The 25,667-nt window shown below is 38.4% G+C and overlaps 1 protein-coding gene across 5 annotated transcripts in view; it reads left to right on the forward strand.

Moving 5' to 3' along the window:
- ndp (norrin cystine knot growth factor NDP) overlaps positions 1-25,667 on the forward strand; it is an 86,779-nt gene that overhangs the window by 57,809 nt on the left and 3,303 nt on the right. For 3 of the 5 annotated variants that reach the window (XM_062061671.1, XM_062061670.1, XM_062061672.1), the window contains one exon: positions 5,951-6,394. In XM_062061671.1, coding sequence (XP_061917655.1) covers positions 6,212-6,394 — 183 coding nt within the window. In that variant the 5' untranslated portion in view covers positions 5,951-6,211. The remainder of the gene's footprint in view (positions 1-5,950; positions 6,395-25,667) is intronic. The other 2 variants (XM_062061673.1, XM_062061674.1) reach the window with 1 other exon arrangement.

The following is a 25,667-nucleotide window of genomic DNA, read 5'->3' on the forward strand; positions in this document are numbered from 1 at the left end:
AATTTGACGTTGAGTTCATGTAAGGTTAAGCTTGTTGTTTGCCGCTGAAACTTTATGTGCCGTTAATCACGTGACCGCCTGGCTCTGTTTGATTGGTGAAACGGAGTCAAACGTCACCAGTGACTGCATTTGATTGGTGAAACGCAGGCATGCGATAGATCCTACTTTGAAGGTCTGTCTGACAGACCAAAACAAACAAAGCGTGCATTAACAGATCGATACAAAATCAGTAGCGAGTAGCGAGCTGAATGTAGATAAATGGAGCGGAGTAAAGGTAGCGTTTTTTCTCTATAAATATACTCAAGTAAAAGTAAAAGTATGTTGCATTAAAACTACTCTTAGAAGTACAATTCATCCCAAAAGTTACTCAAGTAGATGTAACGGAGTAAATGTAGCGCGTTACTACCCACCTCTGATCATGGCACCCACCTGTTCCCAATTAGCCTGTTCACCTGTGGGTTGTTCCAAACAAGTGTTTGATGGGCACTCCTCAACTTTCTCCGTCTTTTTTGCCACTTGTGCCAGCTTTTTTGAAACATGTTGCAGGCATCAATTTCCAAATGAGCTAATATTTGCAAAACATTTAGTTTTCCAAAATTTTGTTTCTCAGTTGGAACATTAAATATCTTGCATTTTCAGTTTATTCAGTTGAATATAGGTTGAAAAGGATTTGCAAATCATTGTATTCTGTTTTTATTTAACATTTACCCAACGTTCCAACTTCACTGGTTTTGGGTTTTGCACTAAGTTTTTATTTTACTACTTTAAACCTGAGTCTTTATGCCCCCTGACCTCTGGAGTCTAGGTCCTAGACACACACCCCCACCACCACCGCTAATTTACAACACATTGCCTATTAGCAGAGCTAACTGCAGGCTGCCTTTTTACGTGAACACAATCTCCAAGAGGACGGTAAAAATCTGTGGGGTCGGTACAAAAAGAAAAAGACCCCCTCCATGAATACATGTGCCAATATTCTGTTTCACTTTTTGTCGGGGAGTGCAATTTGTTTAGTGAAAAAAAAGTCCTTTCCCGCAGAGAGGAAAGGGTCTGGCCTGCAGGCTGTTTGCGCATGGCTTAGGTTTCTCTCTTTGCAATAAAAGCACGGACATGTGCGTCTACGCGGGCGCAGCATGTGGGCGTACGGGACAGGGGGTGGCGGCGGCGGCTGAGAAAGGCGACGACAGTTTGGACGATCCATCAAACGTAAACACAAATTCCATCAATTTTCAGATTTCGCCCCCCATTTTATCAAATTGGATTAAGTAAAAATGCACATGACTTTTAGTTCTATACAGTAATGCAAATGTACAACAGCATTTTGTTCAGGAGAGAACACACAGAAGATAATACTAATAATAACAGAAGAAATGAACAAATTAAAAAGAGGGTTTGACAAAAACAGACTATCGTTGAATCCCAGTAAAACTAAAATAATGCTATTTGGTAACAGTAGAAGAGAAAGTCAAACACAAATACAAATAGACGGAATAGAAATTGAAAGAGTAAATGAAACCAAATTTCTAGGTATAATGATTGATGATAAATTGAACTGGAAATCTCATGTAAAAAAATACACAACATAAAGTAGCAAGAAACACGTCAATAATGAATAAAGCAAAACATGTTCTAGTCCCAGTGGTTCTTAACCTGGGTTCGAATTAAGTCTTTATTACTTAGAATATGTTCCCCTAGTGTCCAAATAACTCCAAATTAAGTCTTTGTTACTTAGAATATGTTCCCCATACTATAGTGTTACCAAAAACATATAACTTTGTCTTGAATTTGAAAAAATAAAACATTTTATTTTCCACTAAAGAAGGGTTCGGTGAATGCGCATATGAAACTGGTGGGGTTCGGTACGTCCAACAAGGTTAAGAACTTCTCTAAAGTGGGCTGGCTCAAGGTGGAGGACAGAGTTAAACAACTTGCACTGAGCCTAGTCTATAAAATCCGCTACACCTCCCTGATACCGAAGTACATGTCAAACTACTTCCTTAACGTAAATGACCGCCATAACCACAACACCAGGGGGTGCTCCACTAACCACGTTAAACCCAGATTCCGAACTAACAAAGGTCTTAACTCATTCTCTTTCTATGCCACATCAATGTGGAATGCGCTCCCAACAGGTATAAAAGAAAGGGCATCTCTATCCTCCTTCAAAACCGCAATAAAAGTTCACCTCCAGGCAGCTACAACCCTAAACTAACACCCTCCCCGGATTGCTAATAATCAAATGTAAACAATCAAATGCAGATACTTTTTCTTTTTCTTATGCCTTCTGATCGCTCTCTCTCTCTCTCTCTCTCTCTCTCTCTCTCTCTCTCTCTCTCTCTATGTCCACTACTTGATGTCCATATCCCCCCCCCCACCCCCACCCCCCCCCCCCTCCACACCCCTGATTGTAAATAATGTAAATAATTCAATGTGATTATCTTGTGTGATGACTGTATTATGATGATAGTATATATGATAGTATATATCTGTATCATGAATCAATTTAAGTGGACCCCGACTTAAACAAGTTGAAAAACTTATTCGGGTGTTACCATTTAGTGGTCAATTGTACGGAATATGTACTTCACTGTGCAACCTACTAATAAAAGTCTCAATCAATCAATCAATCAAAAATCAACCACTGTCTTAGACCCTATTTGTCAAAGTCAAGGCCCGCGAATGGATGATCTATGGCCCCCAGGATGATATTTGATTAGTATTAGAATCGGCCCGCAGGCCACAGCCGCCTGCTGCTGTTTTGCACCCACCAATACTCCATCAGTGTTGGCGCTAAGAATTTTCAAAATGGGGTCCCGGGGAACCCATCAAGTCATAAAAATGGGGTCCCACAGTAAATTTTTGAGGTCCCACTTTTTTGTAAGCGTTTTGAAAACAAATGATAAATGTATGCATTATCCTGTTATATCTCACATTCTATATACTCCGTAGGTTGTGAGTTCAAACCCCGTTACCAATGACTATAAAAATGGGAGCCATTACCTCCCTGCTTGGCACTCAGCATCAAAGGTTGGAATTGGGGGTTAAGTCACCAAAAATGATTCCCGGGCGCGGCCACCGCTGCTGCCCACTGCTCCTCTCACCTCCCAGGGGGTGATCAAGGGTGATGGGTCTAATGCAGAGAATAATTTCGCCACACCTAGTGTGTGTGTGACTACCATTGGTACTTTGACTTAAATTAATTGTGTTTTGGAAAAAGGTTGTCATAAACGTTACTTAATTCATAAAAAAAAAAGAATACAAAAGAAAACAAATGTTTATGCTTATGTAAATGTATTCAGTTATAAACATTCATTCACTTTCTTCTTTCCTTCATGGATCTAAACTTTACTGCTTTTTTCTATATTTTTACTGTAATATTTTCATAATGTGTTTGTTCTATTTTTGGCCAAAGTAAGACAAAGAAAACAATCTGAAGTTGCCTTTATTTTTTAGTTTTAATGCCATGATTTTAATGGTGCACATATTTTCCTCCACGCGGCCAGAGGTGGGTAGAGTAGCCAGAAATTGTACTCAAGTAAGAGTACTGTAACTTTATAATAAAATAGCAATAAGCAAATTCAGAGCCAGGAATATCTCTTAAGCAACTAAAACAATAATATATATTAAATAATAATACATTAACATTAAAAAAAATGAAGGTAAATTGAGCCACAATAACGTAACAGCACCATAGGCTCAGTAGGCAGAGATTACAAAGGAAAATAACAAGTTAGCCTTTACGCAAACCATAAACTGATAGATGTGGGCTGCACCTGGGAACACACTGTGCACTTCTGATTGGTGTTTGTATGCATGTGTGAGTGTGTGTGCGACTGTGCGTGTGTGTGTGTGTGTGTGTGTGTGTGTGTGTGTGTGTGTGTGTGTGTGTGTGTGTGTGTGTGTGTGTGTGTGTGTGTGTGTGTGTGTGTGTGTGTGTGTGTGTGTGTGTGTGTGTGTGTGTGTGTGTGTGTGTGTGTGTGTGTGTGTGTCTGTGTCTGTGTGTCTGTGAGGCTGCAGTGCGTTAATAAATGTCCCCACATGATGTACATTTGACAGTGATTCATAGCAGGGAAGCTAACATCAGCCTACGGTGACAAAATATCTACTAACGTTACTTACCGCCATGTGCTTCCTCAAATTTGAAGTTGAGTTCATGTAAGCTTAAGCTTGTTGTTTGCCGCTGAAACTTTATGTGCAGTTAATCACGTGACCGCCTGGCTCTGTTTGATTGGTGAAACGGAGTGAAACGTCACCAGTGACTGCATTTGATTGGTGAAACGGAGTCAAACGTCACCAGTGACTGCATTCGATTGGTGAAACGGAGTGAAACGTCACCAGTGACTGCATTTGATTGGTGAAACGGAGTGAAACGTCACCAGTGACTGCATTTGATTGGTGAAACGGAGTGAAACGTCACCAGTGACTGCATTTGATTGGTGAAACGGAGTGAAACGTCACCAGTGACTGCATTTGATTGGTGAAACGGAGTCAACCGTCACCAGTGACTGCATTTGATTGGTGAAACGGAGTCAAACGTCACCAGTGACTGCATTTGATTGGCGATACGGAGTGAAACGTCACCAGTGACTGAATTCGATTGGTGAAACGAAATGAAACGTCACCAGTGACTGCATTTGATTGGTGAATAGGAGTCAAACGTCACCAGTGACTGCATTTGATTGGTGATACGGAGTGAAACGTCACCAGTGACTGCATTTGATTGGTGAAACGGAGTCAAACGTCACCAATGACTGCATTTGATTGGTGAAACGGAGTGAAACGTCACCAGTGACTGCATTTGATTGGTGAAACGGAGTCAAACGTCACCAATGACTGCATTTGATTGGTGAAACGGAGTCAAACGTCACCAGTGACTGCATTTGATTGGTGAAACGGAGTGAAACGTCACCAGTGACTGCATTTGATTGGCGATACGGAGTGAAACGTCACCAGTGACTGCATTTGATTGGTGAAACGGAGTCAAACGTCACCAGTGACTGCATTTGATTGGTGAAACGCAGGCATGCATAGATCCTACTTTGAAGGTCTGTCTGACAAACCAAAACAAACAAAGCGTGCATTAACAGATCGATAAAAATCAGTAGCGAGTAGCGAGCTGAATGTAGATAAATGGAGCGGAGTAAAAGTAGCGTTTCTTCTCTATAAATATACTCAAGTAAAAGTAAAAGTACACTACCGTTCAAAAGTTTGGGGTCACATTGAAATGTCCTTATTTTTGAAGGAAAAGCACTGTACTTTTCAATGAAGATAACTTTAAACTAGTCTTAACTTGAAAGAAATACACTCTATACATTGCTAATGTGGTAAATGACTATTCTAGCTGCAAATGTCTGCTTTTTGGTGCAATATCTACATAGGTGTATAGAGGCCCATTTCCAGCAACTATCACTCCAGTGTTCTAATGGTACAATGTGTTTGCTCATTGGCTCAGAAGGCTAATTGATGATTAGAAAACCCTTGTGCAATCATGTTCACACATCTGAAAACAGTTTAGCTCCTTACAGAAGCTACAAAACGGACCTTCCTTTGAGCAGATTGAGTTTCTGGAGCATCACATTTGTGGGGTCAATTAAACGCTCAAAATGGCCAGAAAAAGAGAACTTTCATCTGAAACTCGACAGTCTATTCTTGTTCTTAGAAATGAAGGCTATTCCACAAAATTGTTTGGGTGACCCCAAACTTTTGAACGGTAGTGTATGTTGCATTAAAACTACTCTTAGAAGTACAATTTATCCCAAAAGTTACTCAAGTAGATGTAACGGAGTAAATGTAGCGCGTTACTACCCACCTCTGCATGCGGCCCCTGAGCTAAAACGAGTTTGACACCCTGCCTTAGATGTATTCAAAGTCGCTAAAAAATACAAACGTGAGTTTCATCCTCCAAGTTTCATGGAAATGTCCACTTTATTTGAACTCTCTTTCTCGTCAGACTCCACCCGGCCGATCAAGTGGATGAGCGATGGCGAGGCCCTACAAAGCAAACCCTTTTCCCAGCCTGGCGCTCCACCTCCATGGCCTCGACTGTCCACTGTACAAGCAGTAAGCAGCGCCTGTGAGGAAGGACGTCTTCATTTATGACACCCTGAGGTTCAGTTTGTGCAGAAAACCCCAAAAGCCAACTTGGAGGAGTCTTTAGTCGTGCAGTGTTGGAAGCCCTTGGAAGGACCCGGAGCCTGAGGGTGGCCCCACCATGATGGTCCCCTCCTCTGGCCTCCTGCTGGTGCTGATGTGCTGCCCCCTGCTGGGCCTGGTCCAGTCTGCCAGCGGCAACAAGGCCAGCGACAACAAACTCGGCGAATCGGACCCTCAGCGCTGCATGAGGCACCACTTTGTCGAGACCATCGCCCACCCCATATATAAGTGCAACTCCAAGGTAAGACAGAATGCATGACGTGGAAATATACGACTTTGGAAGTTGATATGCCGCGCTGCGGTCACAAGCCGCTGTTTGCTGGAGTTGTTGAAGGTAACCCAATCAGTCCACTTGGCCGCTGAAACATCGGGGAAAGGCTCTGTTCCGAGTGTCCCACAGCTCCCGCCAACACGGTCAAGCGTCATTTCATTTCTCTTGCAAACATACGTAACGGAACATAAGAAGGTCATGTTGTCTCTGCTTTTTGCTTGTCGCTCAATTTTCCCGCACAAAACTACATTCTGAACAAACCCTGTGGACGGATGTGGTTTGGGCCTAGGGGTAAGTCTGGGGGCAATTCCAGTCAAAACCTATTGGATTTATGCTGAAAATGAAGTACAACATAAAAATGTTCAAATGTATCAGGAATGATTTAACACTGGAGTGGTGTAGTCCCGGTACCAAAATTATTTTGATACTTTTCGGTACTTTTCTAAATAAAGGGCACCACAAAAAATTGCATTATTGGCTTTATTTTAACAAAAAATCTTAGGGTACATCAAACATATGTTTCTTATTGCAAGTTTGTCCTTAAATAAAATAGTGAACATACAAGACAACTAGAGATTTTTTGCCGATATTCCGATATTGTCCAACTCTTAATTACCGATTCAGATATCAACCGATACCGATATATACAGTGGTGGAATGAACACATTATTATGCCTAATTTTGTTGTGATGCCCCGCTGGATGCATTAAACAATGTAACAAGGTTTTCCAAAATAATTTAACTCAAGTTATGGAAAAAAATGCCAACATGGCACTGCCATATTTATTATTGAAGTCACAAAGTGCATTATTTTTTTTTAACATGCCTCAAAACAGCAGCTTGGAATTTGGGACATGCTCTCTCAAGGAGGTGGGCGGGGTTGGGAGGGGGGGAGGTAGGACGTAGCGGGGGGTTTATATTGTAGCGTCCCGGAAGAGTTAGTGCTGCAAGGGGTTCTGGGTATTTGTTCTGTTGTGTTTATGTTTTGTTACGGTGCGGATGTTCTCCCGAAATGTGTTTGTCATTCTTGTTTGGTGTGGGTTCACAGTGTGGCGCATATTTGTAACAGTGTTAAAGTTGTTTATACGGTCACCCTCAGTGTGACCTGTATGGCTGTTGACCAAGTATGCCTTGCATTCACTTGTGTGTGTGAAAAGCTGTAGATATTATGTGACTGGGCCGGCACGCAAGGTCAGTGCCTTTAAGGTTTATTGGCGCTCTGTACTTCTCCCTACGTCCGTGTACACAGCGGCGTTTTAAAAAGTCATACATTTTACTTTTTGAAACCGATACCGATAATTTCCGATATCACATTTTGAAGCATTTATCGGCCGATAATATCGGCAGTCCGATATTATCGGACATCTCTAAAGACAACTTGTCTTTTATTAGTAAGTAAACAAACAAAGGCTCCTAATTTAGCTGCTGACGTATACAATAACATATTGTGTCATTGGACTTTGACCAAGTGGAGGTTCTCTTCCAGTATTTTTTTAGTTTAGTTACTGTATTTTTTGGACTATAAGTCGCAGTTTTTTTCATAGTTTGGCCGGGGGTGCGACTTATACTCAGGAGCGACTTATGCGTGAAATGATGAACACATTAGCGTAAAATATCAAATAATATTATTGATCTCATTCACGTAAGAGACAAGACGTATAAGATTTCATGGGATTTAGCGATTAGGAGTGACAGATTGTTTGGTAAACGTATAGCATGTTCTATATGTTATAGTTATTTGAATGACTCTTACCATAATATGTTACGTTAACATACCAGGCACCTTCTCAGTTGGTTATTTATGCCTCATATAACGTACACTTATTCAGCCTGTTGTTCACTATTCTTGATTTATTTTAAATTGCCTTTCAAATGTCTATTCTTGCTGTTGGCTTTTATCAAATAAATTTCCCCCAAAAAATGCGACTTATACTCCAGTGCGACTTATATATGTTTTTTTCCTTCTTTATTATGCATTTTCGGCCGGTGCGACTTATACTCCGGAGCGACTTATACTCCGAAAAATACGGTAAGTAGGATTTTTTATAGTTATATTATAAAACTTACAAACATTGCTTGGAGTGATGAATGAATAGTTATTTTCAGCAGAAAGGCTATGGTCAAATATAGGGATGTCCGATAATGGCTTTTTGACGATATCCGATATGCCGATATTGTCCAACTCTTTAATTACCGATACCGATATCAACCGATATATACAGTCGTGGAATTAACACATTAGTATGCCTAATTTGGACAACCAGGTATGGTGAAGATAAGGTACTTTTTAAAAAAATGAATCAAATAAAATAAAATTTCTTGAATAAAAAAGAAAGTAAAACAATATAAAAACAGTTACATAGAAACTAGTAATTAATGAAAATTTGTAAAATTAACTGTTAAAGGTTAGTATTATTAGTGGACCAGCAGCACGCATAATCATGTGTGCTTACGGACTGTATCCCTTGTAGACTGTATTGATATATATTGATATATAATGTAGGAAGCACAGACTGTATCCCTTGTAGACTGTATTGATATATATTGATATATAATGTAGGAAGCACAGACTGTATCCCTTGCAGACTGTATTGATATATATTGATATATAATGTAGGAAGCACAGACTGTATCCCTTGCAGACTGTATTGATATATATTGATATATAATGTAGGAACCAGAATATTAATAACAGAAAGAAACAACCCTTTTGTGTGAATGAGTGTAAATGGGGGAGGGAGGTTTTTTGGGTTGGTGCACTAATTGTAAGTGTATCTTGTGTTTTTTATGTGGATTTAATAAAAAATAAACGATACTGATAATAAAAAAAACGATACCGATAATTTCCGATATTACATTTTAACGCATTTATCGGCCGATAATATCAGCAGACCGATATTATCGGACATCTCTAGTCAAATACTTCCGGTTCAAGGAACGAAACAGGAAGTACATTTTCAACCCGCAGCACCTGCAGCAAGCAAACTCGTCAAAGATGGCGCCATAGCACAAACAATAACACACCTTTTTAGTGTTTCTGTTGGTGTTGTATGAAAACTACTTGGTGAATACAAAACATTATGGCCGTTAGCGAAGATGAATCCATAAATTAGTCGCACTGTTTTATAAGCCAGAGGGTCCAAAGCGTGGGGAAAAAGTAGCGGCTTATAGTCCATAAAATATGGTACATTTATTAAAGAGTATTTCCTTTCGTAATTCAAATTTTTTGTAGGTAAAGAGTAAATTACTTTTTAAAACAAATTTCCCAAACACTGCTTATAAATGTTATATGTATGTATGTATGTATGTTGGATATTCGTGATAGCCAATGCCAAAGTGTAAAATCATAATGTTCCTGCATTTTGGATGTCTCAGTTGGCGCAGTTAGCAGTCTGGCTATGATGTGACGTAACAGCAGTGGTGGTTTAGTTTAGTTTAGTTTATTAAGGATCCGTCTCTGCTGGCCTAACATTAATCATGATCATCGAGTAATAAAAGTTCATTTTAATGTACTTTCCATAAAGTATTCATCATATTCTCTTCATGTCTTATTAGGCTCCAGTGTTGCTTGTTTTTACGTTAGAGATTTTATCCAATCAGATTTCAGCTCGCTTATTGCCAGCACTGTATGCATTCTGCCAGATAGACAGTTGATAGACAGTTGGGATAGCCAATCAGATCACGAGTTGTTGACAGTAGCCCATCTAGGTAGCCTTACGCTAAACGCGACTGTGATTGGATTTTCACTTGTCGCTCCCAAGTGAGAATCCAATCACGAGTTGTAATTTGCGAAAAGCCATACCCGGCCAACAGAGAAATCATCAGTTCTCATTTTTTTAATTCACAAAGAAAAAGTACAAATATTTTTGTGGAGGGGGGTGTGGCCTGCGGGCCTGCCGTGGGACGGGGTGTGCCAGGACCGGCCTCGAAGACAGCGACAGGTGAGTAGATGGCCCAGGTGGGCCTTGTTATCGAATCACCTGTCGCCTTTATTAGCAGCAGCCGGTGCGAGACACGTTGTTGGAGTTGGAGTGGGAGCCAGAGAGAGAGAGAGACACACAGACGCAGAAAAGCTATTTTGCTGGAAAGCAAAAACCTTGCACTCTTTAATGAAAATTAAACAGTGTTGTACCCTGAAAGCCGGGCTCCCGTGGCAGTGTGTGGTGGTCCGAGGAACCCACTAGAGGGCAACCTCTACAATTTTATTTATTTATTTTTCCACCTTTAATATGTTCTTTACAATTATTTAAGTTTGACAGTACCACATAAGGTATGTTTTAAATGCTGATGCATTGATTTAAATGTGCCGAAATATAGCCTGTTTTGTACACTATTGAGGTGATTAACTGCCCAGTAGTGCGTAAATGTGTTTCTGTATAGTATTTATCCAGTAATGGTCATGTGGTGACATAAATCCTGGTATTTTGAGGGGTATTTACTAAAGTCGGACTAAGTAGGACATCACTGAATGCCTAGGTGGGCATCATCGCGCACTAATTGACTGGAGGAGCGCGTACTTGCCGCTCGCTCGCCCGACACTGCGGCGCGAGCGTGATAACGTCACTGTAGAGGTCTTGCTCCTCCGGGTTCTTTGGACCACCAACCACGGACAAGACAGCTGCGTTCAGGGTTTTATTTTTCAATAAAATGTCCGTTTTGTCCCTTGTCCGGACACCCCGCTTTGCTGCAGGTCCGCAGGCCACGCCCCTCCACAGTCACGTTATCGATGGGAAAATGCATTCAAGAAAATATAATAATAATTCCTGAGCGACTAGGAGACACCGAGAGTAACAAGCGGTAGAAAATGGATTAGAAAGGACAGATTAAAAAATAAAAAAAATAAAATATATAAATTTTTTTTTTTTTACTTGGGACTTCCCGCGGGCCGGATTTTGGACGCTGGCGGGCCGTAGTTTGGGGACCCCTGATGTAGGGGTTTGTAAGACCCTCTAACATTCCATGTAACTGATGAACCCGATTGACAGCTTGTACAAATCACAGTTTTCTTATCCGCACTCCTTTTTGGTCTGGAGAGTGTGAGCCATCAGGTGTGTGGCGCTTGTCTCCTTCCAAATGTTGTGTCTGCGAGGGCGTCGAGCAGGTGGCCCCAACAATGCCTGAGCTAAAGTGCGGCGGCAAACACTCGCAGTGGGAGGCGACAATTTCTAAAAAGGTATTCTAAGAAGTTGGCCGGAGGCGACTGCACGCGGATGATTTTTTTCTTTGTGGTAGAAGTGTTTATTTGCTATCATTGCTTATTATTAATAGCATTTCATGAGCTAATTGCTATTTTGAGTCTATTAAAAACAATCCCACCTCTGTCACTAACATTGTTTAGCAACATACGCAGCTTTCCAACATTAACATGCAAGTCAGCACTAGTAAGGTTTTAGAGCTATTACCTCCCTAACTCAGTGCTTCTCCAAAACCTTTCTCAACCAGCTATTGCAAGGAATTTAGGGATTTCACCATCTACGCTCCGTAATATCATCAAAAGGTTCAGAGAATCTGGAGAAATCACTGCACGTAAGCAGCTAAGCCCGTGACCTTCCATCCCTCAGGCTGTACTGCATCAACAAGCGACATCAGTGCGTAAAGGATATCACCACATGGGCTCAGGAACACTTCAGAAACCCACTGTCAGTAACTACAGTTGGTCGCTACATCTGTAAGTGCAAGTTAAAACTCTCCTATGCAAGGCGAAAACCGTTTTATCAACAACACCCAGAAACGCCATCGGCTTCGCTGGGCCTAAGCTCATCTAAGATGGACCGATACAAAGTGGAAAAGTGTTCTGTGGTCTGACGCGTCCACATTTCAAATTGTTTTTGGAAACTGTGGACGTCGTGTCCTCCGGACCAAAGAGGAAAAGAACCATCCGGATTGTTCTAGGCGCAAAGTGTAAAAAGCCAGCATGTGTGATGGTATGGGGGTGTATTAGTGCCCAAGACATGGGTAACTTACACATCTGTGAAGGCACCATTAATGCTGAAAGGTACATACAGGTTTTGGAGCAACAAATGTTGCCATCCAAGCAACATTATCATGGACGCCCCTGCTTATTTCAGCAAGACAATGCCAAGCCACGTGTTACATCAACGTGGCTTCATAGTAAAAGAGTGCGGGTACTAGACTGGCCTGCCTGTAGTCCAGACCTGTCTCCCATTGAAAATGTGTGAAGCCTAAAATAGCACAAGGGAGACCCCCGGACTGTTGAACAACTTAAGCTGTACATGAAGCAAGAATGGGAAAGAATTCCACCTGAGAAGCTTCAAAAATGTGTCTCCTCAGTTCCCAAACCTTTACTGAGTGTTGTTAAAAGGAGTTAAAAAAAGTTTTAACCCAATGCGGCCCCTGAGTCAAAAAGTTTGGGGACCCCCTGGTTTAAATAAAAACATTGCAACTTTTTTCTCGTTACATTTCACCCGTTTTCTCTTTTATTCTACTTTTTTTTTTGTAATAATATTTTTATAATGGGCCGCAAATGGCCCCCAGGTCTCACTTTGGACACCCCTGTTTTCAGTATCTTAGATCTTAAGAAAAATAAAAAAATTCTACTTCTTAAAACACAATAACTTACAAATACTCACAATAAACATGCTAGCGGACATTTTGGGAAGGCAGATTGTCAATTTCCTGGGGCCAAGTGACATATGACTGGACAGCTCGGGGTTGTCATCTGCACAGCACAACCGTTTTTTTAAACTGGCCGAGTGATTTTGCGTTGGGAACTGAAAAGCACGGCTTGGTCTCAGGCGATTAGGGAGTTGACACAGCTTTCAAAGCAGCAGGACACCTGAGGGTCAAAACAAATATTAGCTTACCTGTAGTCCTCATCCATGTTTATATATACATCCCACCTCCCGAGCTTCTACTTTCCTGCTTCAAGGCTGAGAAAAAAGAAGCGCTGGTCTTGGAACAACAAAAGGGGAATCTCCCAGCCTTGCACCTGCAAACAGAGATAGCCGCCGAGACAGACCACTCACTCTTGGCGTGAGAGCGGGGGGGTCACGCCGTGCCACGTGTCTTCACCTCTTTGACATGAGCCCTCCTCTTCGGCTCGAGTGTCTGTCGGAGTTGAGGGAGGCCAAGTCGCGTGCACGTCTCGCCGACCCTCGCCTGATTAGTGGCCTGTCTGTCAGGGCGGCGTTGTCGCTGCATTCCTGTCGCCTCCCTAAACAGACTCCTGTGTCATGTTTGTCTGTCAGCTGCTGCGTGTCGCCACCCGTGTACCCACTTTGACAAAGGCCTGTCTGGGACACGCACACACACACACACACACACACACACACACACACTCACACACACATTCTCGTATTTGTTACCTTCTTGAGACCCAAGAATAATTATTAGAGATGTCCGATAATATCGGCCGATATATGCGTTAAAATGTAATATCGGAAATTATCGGTATCGGTTTTTTTATTATCAGTATCGGGGTTTTTTTGGGGGGGTTTTTTTGTGGTTTTTTTTAATAAAATCAACATAAAAAACACAAGATACACTTACAATTAGTGCACCAACCCAAAAAACCTCCCTCCCCCATTTACACTCATTCACACAAAAGGGTTGTTTCTTTCTGTTATTAATATTCTGCTTCCTACATTATATATCAATATATATCAATACAGTCTGCAAGGGATACAGTCCGTAAGCACACATGATTGTGCGTGCTGCTGCTCCACTAATAGTACTAACCTTTAACAGTTAATTTTACTCATTTTCATTCATTACTAGTTTCTATGTAACTGTTTTTATATTGCTGTACTTTCTTTTTTATTCAAGAAAATGTTTTTAATTTATTTATCTTATTTTACTAATTTTTTTAAAAAGTACCTTATCTTCACCATACATGGTTGTCCAAATTAGGCATAATAATGTGTTAATTCCACGACCGCATATATCGGTTGATATCGGTATCGGTTGATATCGGTATCGGTAATTAAAGAGTTGGACAATATCGGAATATCGGAGATTCGGCAAAAAGCCATTATCGGACATCCCTAATAATAATAATAATAACAATAGTAGATTTTATTTGTAAAAAGCACTCTACATTGAGTAAACAACCTCAAAGTGCTACAGTGTATTAAAAAAAATAATAATAAAAAGATATAAAAAATAAATGAAAATAAAAACTAAAATAGCTAAAACTAGTATGCATATATCTAAAACAAAAAAGGCTTTTTTTTAAAAGAAGGGTTTTTAAGCCTTTTTTAAAAGCATCCACAGTCTGTGGTGCCCTCAGGTGGTCAGGGAGAGCGTTCCACAGACTGGGAGCGGCGGAGCAGAAAGCCCGAGAAAAATGCCTACCTCTTTAGGACCAGCCTTTCTAGATGTGTAAAGATGTGTATTTACAACATTAATAATATATACGTACTATGCAAATATAAAAAAGCTTGTTGTGAAAAATGAGTCGCAATTTTACAAGAAAAGCTTAACATTCGGGCAATTTTATGAAAAGGGTCGTAATTTTACTCGACAAAAGTCACAATTTTATAAGAAAACTTTTACATTTTACATTACTTTTACACACACACATTCTCGTATTAGTTACCTTCTTGAGACCCGAGAAAAATGCCTACCTCTTTAGGACCACCCTTTCTAGATGTGTAAAGATGTGTATTTACAACATTAATAATATATACATACTATGCAAATATAAAAAAGCCTGTTTTGAAAAATGAGTTGGAATTTCACAAGAAAATGGCCACAATTTCCACAAGTAAAACTTAGAATTTTGGCATTTGTATTGTAACAGTCAGAATTTGACAAGAAAAACGTAACATTTGTGAAATGTTATGATAAAAGTTGGAATTTTACCCAGTAAGAGTCGCAATTTTACAAGAAAAGCTTAACATTTAGGCAATTTTATGAAAACGGTCATAGACAAAAGTCACAATTTTATAAGAAAACTTTTACATTTGACATTACTTTTACACACACACATTCTCGTATTTGTTACCTTCTTGAGACCCGAGAAAAATGCCTACCTCTTTAGGACCACCCTTTCTAGATGTGTAAAGATGTGTATTTACAACATTGATAATATATACGTACTATGCAAATATAAAAAAGCTTGTTGTGAAAAATGAGTTGGAATTTCACAAGAAAAAGGCCACAATTTCCACAAGTAAAACTTAGAATTTTGGCATTTGTATTGTAAAAGTCAGAATTTGACAAGAAAAACGTAACATTTGTGAAATGTTATGATAAAAGTTGGAATTTTACCCAGTAAGAGTCGCAATTTTACAAGAAAAGCTTAACATTCAGGCAATTTTATGAAAACGGTCGTAATTTTACTCGACAAAAGTCACAATTTTATAAGAAAACTTTTACATTTTACATTACTTTTACACACACACATTCTCGTATTTGTTACCTTCTTGAGACCAGAGAAAAATGCCTACCTCTTTAGGACCACCCTTTCTAGATGTGTAAAGATGTGTATTTACAACATTAATAATATATACGTACTATGCAAATATAAAAAAGCTTGTTGTGAAAAATGAGTTGGAATTTCACAAGAAAAAGGCCACAATTTCCACAAGTAAAACTTAGAATTTTGGCATTTGTATTGTAACAGTCAGAATTTGACAAGAAAAATTTAACATTTGTGAAATGTTATGATAAATGTTGGAATTTTACCCAGTAACGGTCGCAATTTTACAAGAAAAGCTTAACATTTAGGCAATTTTATGAAAACAGTCGTAATTTTACTCGACAAAAGTCACAATTTTATAAGAAAACTTTTACATTTTACATTTCTTTTACACACACACATTCTCGTATTTGTTACCTTCTTGAGACCCGAGAAAAATGCCTGCCTCTATAGGACCACCCTTTCTAGATGTGTAAACATTAATAATATATACATACTATGCAATTATAAAAAAACCTTGTTGTGAAAAATTATTTGGAATTTTACAAGAAAAAGGCCACAATTTCACAAGTAAAACTTAGAATTTGTCAAGAGGGGGGGGGGGGGGGGGGGGTTTGTTCTCCCGGGAAGCAATCGGACTATTCCGAACAAGGCGTGAAGGTAGGAACATATTTAATTATCTTCCCTCAAAAAGGTACAAAAAATGGAAAACAAGGCTGATCGCACTGGGAGTTAAAGTAAACAACTAGCATTGTGTAACCCATATGGAAATATAGTGTCACTAATATATTCTCCTATTATTCATTTCTAATCTATGGTGTGCCAAAGTCACTTTGGTCACTTAAAAAATGTTAAACTTGATGTGTCAAAGTCATGTGGTCACTACAGGGTTAAATTAATGATACATGCACGCAGCACGTTATTCACATGTTGGCCAGTAGAGGTCGCATGCACCTTTCTCATTCCAGACATTCCTTCACTGAACGTCAAAGAGTGAAGGCACGAGTCATATCGTTGTGTTACAAAGACAAGGTTTATAAGTTAAAATACTTGTCACTCCTCAAACCGAGTGTTGGAAAAGCAGCATAAGATAGCCTGGTTCCAGTGGGAGCTGGATTGCTGTGTTTTGTGCTGCTGAGAACTTCAGTAAGTGTTACTTTGTGAGTGAGGCCTACTAGCAAGCCTGTTAGCCTAGCCATCCTGTTAGCGCTAAAGAGAGGAGTTTGATAACAAGACACAGAGTTAAAATGTACAAAACCAATTGGAGTAATATGATGTCTTGAGAGAATGCCTTGTGACATGTTAGCATGTTGCAGTTGGATAACTTTATTGTATTTTCGTTTTGTGTAAAAGAGAGGTTTATTTAATGTTACTGTGTTCAGCCTTAGCAGTGAGCAGAGGAGCTGCATTCATTTCAATGCTGCTAAAAGCACCCTCGTCATTCTGCTTAAAGGGGAACTGTTGATACATTTCATTTATTAAATTGATACAGTTAAAATGATAACCATTATAATACATGATGACCAAAATGTGATTTCAGTTAAATAATCATTTATTTTATTTTGTGATGGTTTAAAAAGTGATAATTCACAGTTCATAATTTAAAGATAAAAGGGTAAAAATCCTTAAATGGATGTAACTCATTTCATTCATTGAAGTCATAAGTAAGAGGTGAAGCTACTATAGTTTTCATGATTTGATGCTGCTGTCAAAGTCTTACAGACTTATATGGAGTACAGTGTGAACCGACCAGTATTCATATATCCATAACTAAATGGTTAAAATGAGTAACTGTGTTTATTGATTTATAATTGAAGTTAACATGGTACCATATGGAAGAGAACCAAGAGTAAAAAGCAGAGGTGGGACCAAGTCATTGCTTTGCAAGTCACAAGTAAGTCTCAAGTCATTGCCCTCAAGTCTCGAGTCAAGTCCCGAGTCAAGACAGGCAAGTCCCGAGTCAAGTCCAAAGTCAAGACTGGAAAGTCTCAAGTCGAGTCCCAAGTCCTGCATTTTGAGTTTCGAGTCATTTCAAGTCCTTTTAACCACATACTAATATTTTTACACAGATTGTGTATGCTTTTAAAACGCTGTATTTATTTATTAAAACAAGTGCATTTGAAATTGCAGGAAAAAAAATAGTGCTGACATTGCAATTCATAATAGCACTATTAACAGTAATTTTAATAGTTTAAACAATTTTAAACATTTAACTCATTCCTTTACAGAATAAACACATTTGCAAAAACAAACATTAACATACTATTGGTTGTATTTTATGAAAATAATATTACCACAGAGTTGAGAAGGAGCAAAGATCTTCAATATTTGTATGTGGAAATCACAAATAAATCTTCTGGGGGAGGATGACGCCCCTACAGGGGTTTGGTTTACAAACTTTCAGCCCCACCTAAAACAAAATTCACCAGCCGCCACTGATTATGATGCATTCTCATTTTAGGCAAAATATAAGACAATACTTTCTTAAGAGTATAATTGTAACCAGGAATAAGTCTTCAAGTAACAATATTCAAATACTAACATTGTTGGGTAAAACAGCATTTGGTTTTATTCTGAATCCAGTGAAACAGATTGGTGGTTTTAGCTGATATAAAGACTTTCAGGTGTTTATATATGTTTAAGTATTTGGCAGACGCTTTTATCCAAAGCGACTTACATAAAAAATACATACATAACAGTCACTGTAAACATGATCATTTAAGGGAAGAATGTAATACAAAATATCAATACAAAGTGTCAAGACAGAATAAACTCTCTGCTGCTGCAGCAACAGAGATACAGTCTATAGGTCCCTAAGATATATAGATATCTAATGTATTCATACATTGTTTATGTAGGATATGCGCATGTATATATAACCTAATCATATTGTTTCTTCAATTTAAAAATAGCTTACCGTTTTTTCCCCCTTCTCTGGGATTATATTCCCAGTTTTGATCTCGGACGTCTGGTCACTTATAGCGTATAAGAATATTATATTACTGTTAAGCAAACTATGAATAATAAAACTTGCCAAAACATGTGTCCGTTATCATAGCTACACGTATGACAAAAAACCGCGTGAAAATCAGTGGTATTCAGTGAGGTAAGATGAATTAAATGCGCTGACAGTTCATTGCTCCTGACAAATGAATTGCACTGAGTGGAGCGGATCACCACTCCAAGATGGCGGCCCCGCGTCTCGTCTGCGCCAGTAGGCAGTAGCACTCGATGCTGCGTACCCTTAAAACATGTCTATGGTTATAACGTTAGCAGTGAGTTTACAGCCTCACTGATTTAACTACACAGCAAATAAAAGTCATGTTACTTAGCCAATAAACGTTATCTTACATTCCAAACTTACCCTTCTTTGTGCAACTTCAAATGTCGAACGAAGTTGGAAGTTGTTGCGTCTCCGTCTGTAATATTCGAACTGCGTGATTTGCATACGCAATTCGTTTTTTGTTGACCAAGCCGTAGTTTTTATACCCGAACGAAACCAACTTTGGCATAATTGTTTCTCTCTGCCGCATTGTTTGACAACTCTTGTTCGGTGGTTGTCCTGCAATTTGATTGGATGAATGCTGTGTGATGAAAACAACGTATCACTAATTTGATTGGCTGTTGTACTGACAGCACACCAGCTGACAAGCAGCACACACGCTGATAGACAGACAGACACGTACAAAATGAAAGATACGGAACGCTCCCAAATAACTTTTTAAGCTTTGGGTTTTGGGGAAAGTAGCAAGTCATGTCAAGTCAAAAGGCTCAAGTCCAAGTGAAGTCACAAGTCATTGATGTTAAAGTCTGAGTCGAGTTGCAAGTCTCTTTACATTTTGTCAAGTCGAGTCTAAAGTCATCAAATTCATGACTCGAGTCTGACTCGAGTCCAAGTCATGTGACTCGAGTCCACACCTCTGGTAAAAAGAGTATTCTAACTGATTACATTCTGTACTGCTATGTGCAGATTGGTTTTTGTATGATCCTGAAGTCTGGTTCCAAACTGGACTTGAGTTATGATGGCGAGCCAGTCCCAGTGAGTGAGAGTCTGCGGAGAGGGAGCGTTTGGATGTGGTGTGGCCAGCTGCATCGGTCTCCACACTCTGCAGCGACCTATAACTGAACTGATCCACCATCAGAGTCGCAAGTATCGAACCGAATCAGTATGGAATAACGGATTACAATAGAACTAAGGATTCCCAACCAAGGAATATAGACAGTGTTCAATTCATTACTACCCGGGTAGAATTTACTTTTTCAAAGGACAATTTAAAAAGGACATTTCTTCTATTTTGCTACTTTTGAATTTTTGCAACAGAGCTCTATTTTTATTTATTTTTGGGGGGTATTTACAATTTAAAAAGCACACTGTTCATGTGTTATTGTTTATTATTGTGCAATAAATTTGCCAGCAGTTGTTCTGTGGTCCACTAAGTACGTAACGTCTCATTGCGAGTCTCTCAATTATACAGCCAAGAACCTAGTAATCTTAATTGTTGTACTAACCTGCTATCCTACAGTAGGGGTGCTACAATAAGCTATGGCATAGCAAGAAACAAACATCAAACTGTGGCATGAACAGAGCAATGACGCCAGGATGACTAACTGGCAAAGAAAGGCTTAAATAATAGTCTCTTGATTAGAGTCCCGAACACATGAGGCAGGTGAAACTAATCAGTCGCCATGGAAACTAAAACAAACAAGGATGTACAAAAACAGGAACTAATGGAGTCTTAAAACTAACAGAAAATAACAAAAACATGATCCAGACCACAGATCTTGACAGAATTTTGGCATTTGTATAATAAAAGTCAGAATTTGACAAGAAAAACGTAACATTTGTGAAATGTTATGATAAAAGTCTGAATTTTACTCAGTAACGGTCGTAATTTTACAAGAAAAGCTTAACATTTAGGCAATTTCATGAAAGGAGTCGTAATTTTACTCGACAAAAGTCACAATTTTATAAGAAAACTTTTACATTTTGGCAATGTTATAATAATAATTTGAATTTTTAAAATGTCACTATTTTAGAATAACAAAAAAAAAATGGCAATATTGTGATAAAAGTCAGAATTTTATATGACAAATGTCACCATTTTGCATTCAAAAGTAATAATTTGACATTAAAAAAAAGGAATAATTTGACGAGAAAATATTGCAACATTACAGAAACAGAAAGAACATGAGAAATTGTTCCCAATTTTATAAGAAAAAAGTCGAGACACTGTGAGAAAAAGACTGATTTTAGTGAGAAAAAAAATCATTTTTTGTTTGTAATTGGTTTTTAATCTTCATTATTTACTTCAAGTTATTACAGTATGTCTCTATATACATATTTATTTTATTTGTTTTATTAATTTTGGCCAAAGGGGGCACATTTCAATATCTTACACACAATAGTTATTTCATATGTTGACCAAAACCGACACACAGTCAATTTGAAAAATCCCTCCTTTTTGGGACCACCCTCATTTTGATAGATTTCACCACCAGGGGTGCAAATGAGACATTCTCTATTACAGTGTTTTTCAACCTTTTTTGAGCCGAGGCACATTTTTTGCGTTGAAAAAATCCGTAAGCACACCACTAGCAAAAATCATTAAAAAAACGAAACTCAGTTGACAATAAACAGTCGTTGTCGCAATTGTTGGATATGAATTCAAACCATAACCAAGCATGCATCACTATAGCTCTTGTCTCAAAGTAGGTGTGCTGTCACAACCTGTCACATCACCCCCTGACTTATTTGGAGTTTTTCCGCTGTTTTCCTGTTTGTAGTGTTTTAGTTCTTGTCTTGCGCTCCTATTTTGGTGGCTTTTTCTCTTATTTTGGTATTTTCCTGTAGCAGTTTCATGTCTTCCTTTGAGCGATATTTCCCGCATCTACTTTGTTTTAGCAATCAAGAATATTTCAGTAGTTTTTTATCCTTCTTTGTGGGGACATTGTTGATCGTCATGTCATGTTGGGATGTACTTTGTGGACGCCGTCTTTGCTCCACAGTAAGTCTTTGCTGTCATCCAGCATTCTGTTTTTGTTTACTTTGTAGCCAGGTTAGTTTTAGTGTTGTTCTGCATAGCCTTCCCTAAGCTTCAATGCCTTTTCTTAGGGGCACTCACCTTTTGTTTATTTTTGGTTTAAGCATTAGACACCTTTTTACCTGCACCCTGCCTCCCGCTGTTTCCGACATCTACAAAGCAATTAGCTACCTGCTGCCACCTACTGATATGGAAGAGTATTACACGGTTACTCTGCCGAGCTCTAGACAGCACCGACACTCAACAACAACAACACATAATTTGCAGACTATAATTACTGGTTTGCAAACAATATTTTTAACCCAAATAGGTGAAATTAGATAATCTCCCACGGCACACCAGACTGTATCCCACGGCACACTAGAGTGCCGCGGCACAGTGGTTGAAAAACACTGCTCTATTAGGTTTTCCGTATTGGGACCATGTTATGTCCTAACTTGTTCACCGGTCCTCATATGGAAGGTACTTTTCCTTGTTGATGTCTCAAGAAGGGTAGAAATACAAGCACACACACACACACACACACACACACACACACACACACACACACACTCACACACACACACACACACGGACACGTGGCGTGGTGCAGGCGTGTCGTCGCCACTTTAAGACTGTCTTTGGCCCAGCTGAGGCTCAGCCTGTCAAACGGCAACAATTCCTCTTGTGTGACGACCACGCGGAATTAAACCAGCACCGACCTCTGCCAATCCAAAGTTGCCTAAATCGTTGCACAAATATTAAAAGCCTCTTGCTGTAGTTTTCACATAATAAAAAAAAATTAAAAAAAACATAAGTGTTAAAACATTTTACAATTTTTTTTTTCAAATTTACAAATAAAATGTAAAAAAATAAACACTTAAAACATTTGACCGTATTTTCCTGACCATAGGGCGCACTGCCGATGAGCGGGTCTAGTCATTTTCAGTTATTTTCATACAAAAGGCGCACCGCATTATAAGGCGCATTAAAGGAGTCACTACACGACGGTGCTGTTATTAAACTCCAAAGTGGGATTGACTTGAAATTTCTCAGACAATTCAATGCGCTCCACAAAACACCTGCTGTAACTTTTTGGTGTTAAACTGATATTTAGAAAAAGTAAATTAAAAAATACTTTTATCTTTAATTATGATTTCTGGTTATGTTAGGACAGCAGAGAAGGCCTTGCTGGCCCTGACGACACATCACTGCCGCAAACTATGGCTCACGCCCAAAGATTCGTAAGTTAAAAAAAATTTAAAAAATTGCTTGAATAAAACCAATTTTCTTCAATCAAAAAAACGATTCCCAAGTATAAAAACTATTTTCTTCAATTAAGAAGGCGATTAGCAAATATACATTTTTTTTTGTATACAATTAAAAAAACAAATAGCAAGTATAAAAAACAATTTTATTCAATTAAAAAAGCACTTTACAAGTATAGAACCATTTCTTTAATAGAAAACAATTAGCAAGTATAAAAAACAAGTTTATTCAATTAAAAAAACGATTAGCAAGTATAAAAACAATTTTATTCAATTAAAAAAACGATTCCCAAGTATAAAAACTATTTTCTTCAATTAAGAAGGCGATTAGCAAATATTTAAAAAAAATGTATTCAATTAAAAAAGCGATTCGCAAGTCTAAAAAAAATCTTCTTCAGTTAAAAAAACAAATAGCAAGTATAAAAAACAATTTTATTCAATTAAAAAAGCACTTTACAAGTATAGAACCATTTTCTTTAATAGAAAACAATTAGCAAGTATAAAAAACAAGTTTATTCAATTAAAAAAACGATTATCAAGTATAAAAACAATTTTATGTAACAAAAAACGATTTGCAGGTATGAAAAGTATTTTCTTTAATTAAAAAATTATTCGCCAGTATAAAATCCATTTTCTTTAAGTATAAAAACGATTTGCAAATATAAAAAAAAAATGTTTATTCAATTAAAAAAGCGATTCGCAAGTATAAAAACAATTTTCTTCAGTTAAAAAAACAAATAGCAAGTATAAAAAACTATTTTATTCAATTAAAAAAACTATTCCCAAGTATAAAAACTATTTTCTTCAATTAAGAAGGCGATTAGCAAATATTAAAAAAAGTTTATTCAATTAAAAAAGCGATTCGCAAGTATAAAAACTATTTTCTTCAGTTAAAAAAACAAAAAGCAAGTATAAAAAACAATTGTATTCAATTAAAAAGGCAATTTACAAGTATAGAACAATTTTCTTTAATAAAAAACAATTAGCAAGTATAAAAAACTAGTTTATTCAATTAAAAAAACGATTCGCAGGTATGAAAACTATTTTCTTTAATTAAAAACATGATTCGCCACAGTCGCCAGTATAAAATCCATTTTCTTTAAGTATAAAAACGATTTGCAAGTATAAAAAAAAATCACCAAGTAAAAAAACGATTTGCAAATATAAAAACAATTGTCTGCAATTAAAAAACGATTTGCAAGTACAAAAAAACATTTTCTTCAAGATAAAACTTTTGGCAGTGATATTGCACCTTGGCACTCTGGTGGTGCTCCTCAGTCAAATTAAAGCCTGTGGAGCCACTGTTATTCGCGCATGGTGCTGTCCGCCAAAATTAACAAAAGAAGAAGAAGCAGGGTGGGAATTGATTGATTGATTGAGACTTTTATTAGTAGGTTGCACAGTGAAGTACATATTCTGTACAATTGACCACTAAATGGTAACACCCGAATAAGTTTTTCAACTTGTTTAAGTCGGGGTCCACTTAAATTGATTCATGATACAGATATATACTATCATATATACTATCATCATAATACAGTCATCACACAAGATAATCACATTGAATTATTTACATTATTTACAATCAGGGGTGTGGAGGGGGGTAGGATATGGACATCAAGTAGTGGACATAGAGAGAGAGAGAGAGAGAGAGAGAGAGAGAGAGAGAGAGAGATCAGAAGGCATAAGAAAAAGTATCTGCATTTGATTGTTTACATTTGATTATTAGCAATCCGGGGAGGGTGTTAGTTTAGGGTGGTAGCTGCCTGGAGGTGAACTTTTATTGCGGTTTTGAAGGAGGATAGAGATGCCCTTTCTTTTATACCTGTTGGGAGCGCATTCCACATTGATGTGGCATAGAAAGAGAATGAGTTAAGACCTTTGTTAGTTCGGAATCTGGGTTTAACGTGGTTAGTGGAGCTCCCCCTGGTGTTGTGGTTATGGCGGTCATTTACGTTAAGGAAGTAAAATGGCTGGCAGATGAGACGGGTTACTCACAGGTTAATTTACAGGTTGAGCTTGTTTTCCCTTTTACTGCCAAAAGTCTGGATGTCACGGGGGGGGGGGGGGGTTTGCGGCTCACTGCAGGGTCGTTCTCCCGGGAATGCAGAACGGACAACTCCGGACTACAGCGTGAGGTAGGAGATGATTTTAATCTTCTCAAGAAATCTTGGCAGGGCATGAGGTAAACAAACAAACTATGGCGTGGAACAAACACGAAACTGTGGCATGAAACAAACAGCATAAACTATGGCGTGGAACAAAGACGAAACTGTGGCACGAAACAAACAGCATAAACTATGGTGTGGAACAAACACGAAACTGTGGCATGAAATAAACAGCATAAACTATGGCGTGGAACAAACATGAAACTGTGGCATGAAATAAACAGCATAAACTATGGCGTAGAACAAACACAAAACTGTGGCATGAAACAAACAGTATAAACTATGGCGTGGAACAAACACAAAACTGTGGCACGAAACAAACAGCATAAACTATGGCGTGGAACAAACACGAAACTCTGGCATGAAACAAACAGCATGAACTATGGCGTGGAACAAACACGAAAC

The sequence above is a fragment of the Entelurus aequoreus genome, linkage group LG10 (genome assembly GCF_033978785.1).
Source record: "Entelurus aequoreus isolate RoL-2023_Sb linkage group LG10, RoL_Eaeq_v1.1, whole genome shotgun sequence".
Taxonomy (NCBI): domain Eukaryota; kingdom Metazoa; phylum Chordata; class Actinopteri; order Syngnathiformes; family Syngnathidae; genus Entelurus; species Entelurus aequoreus.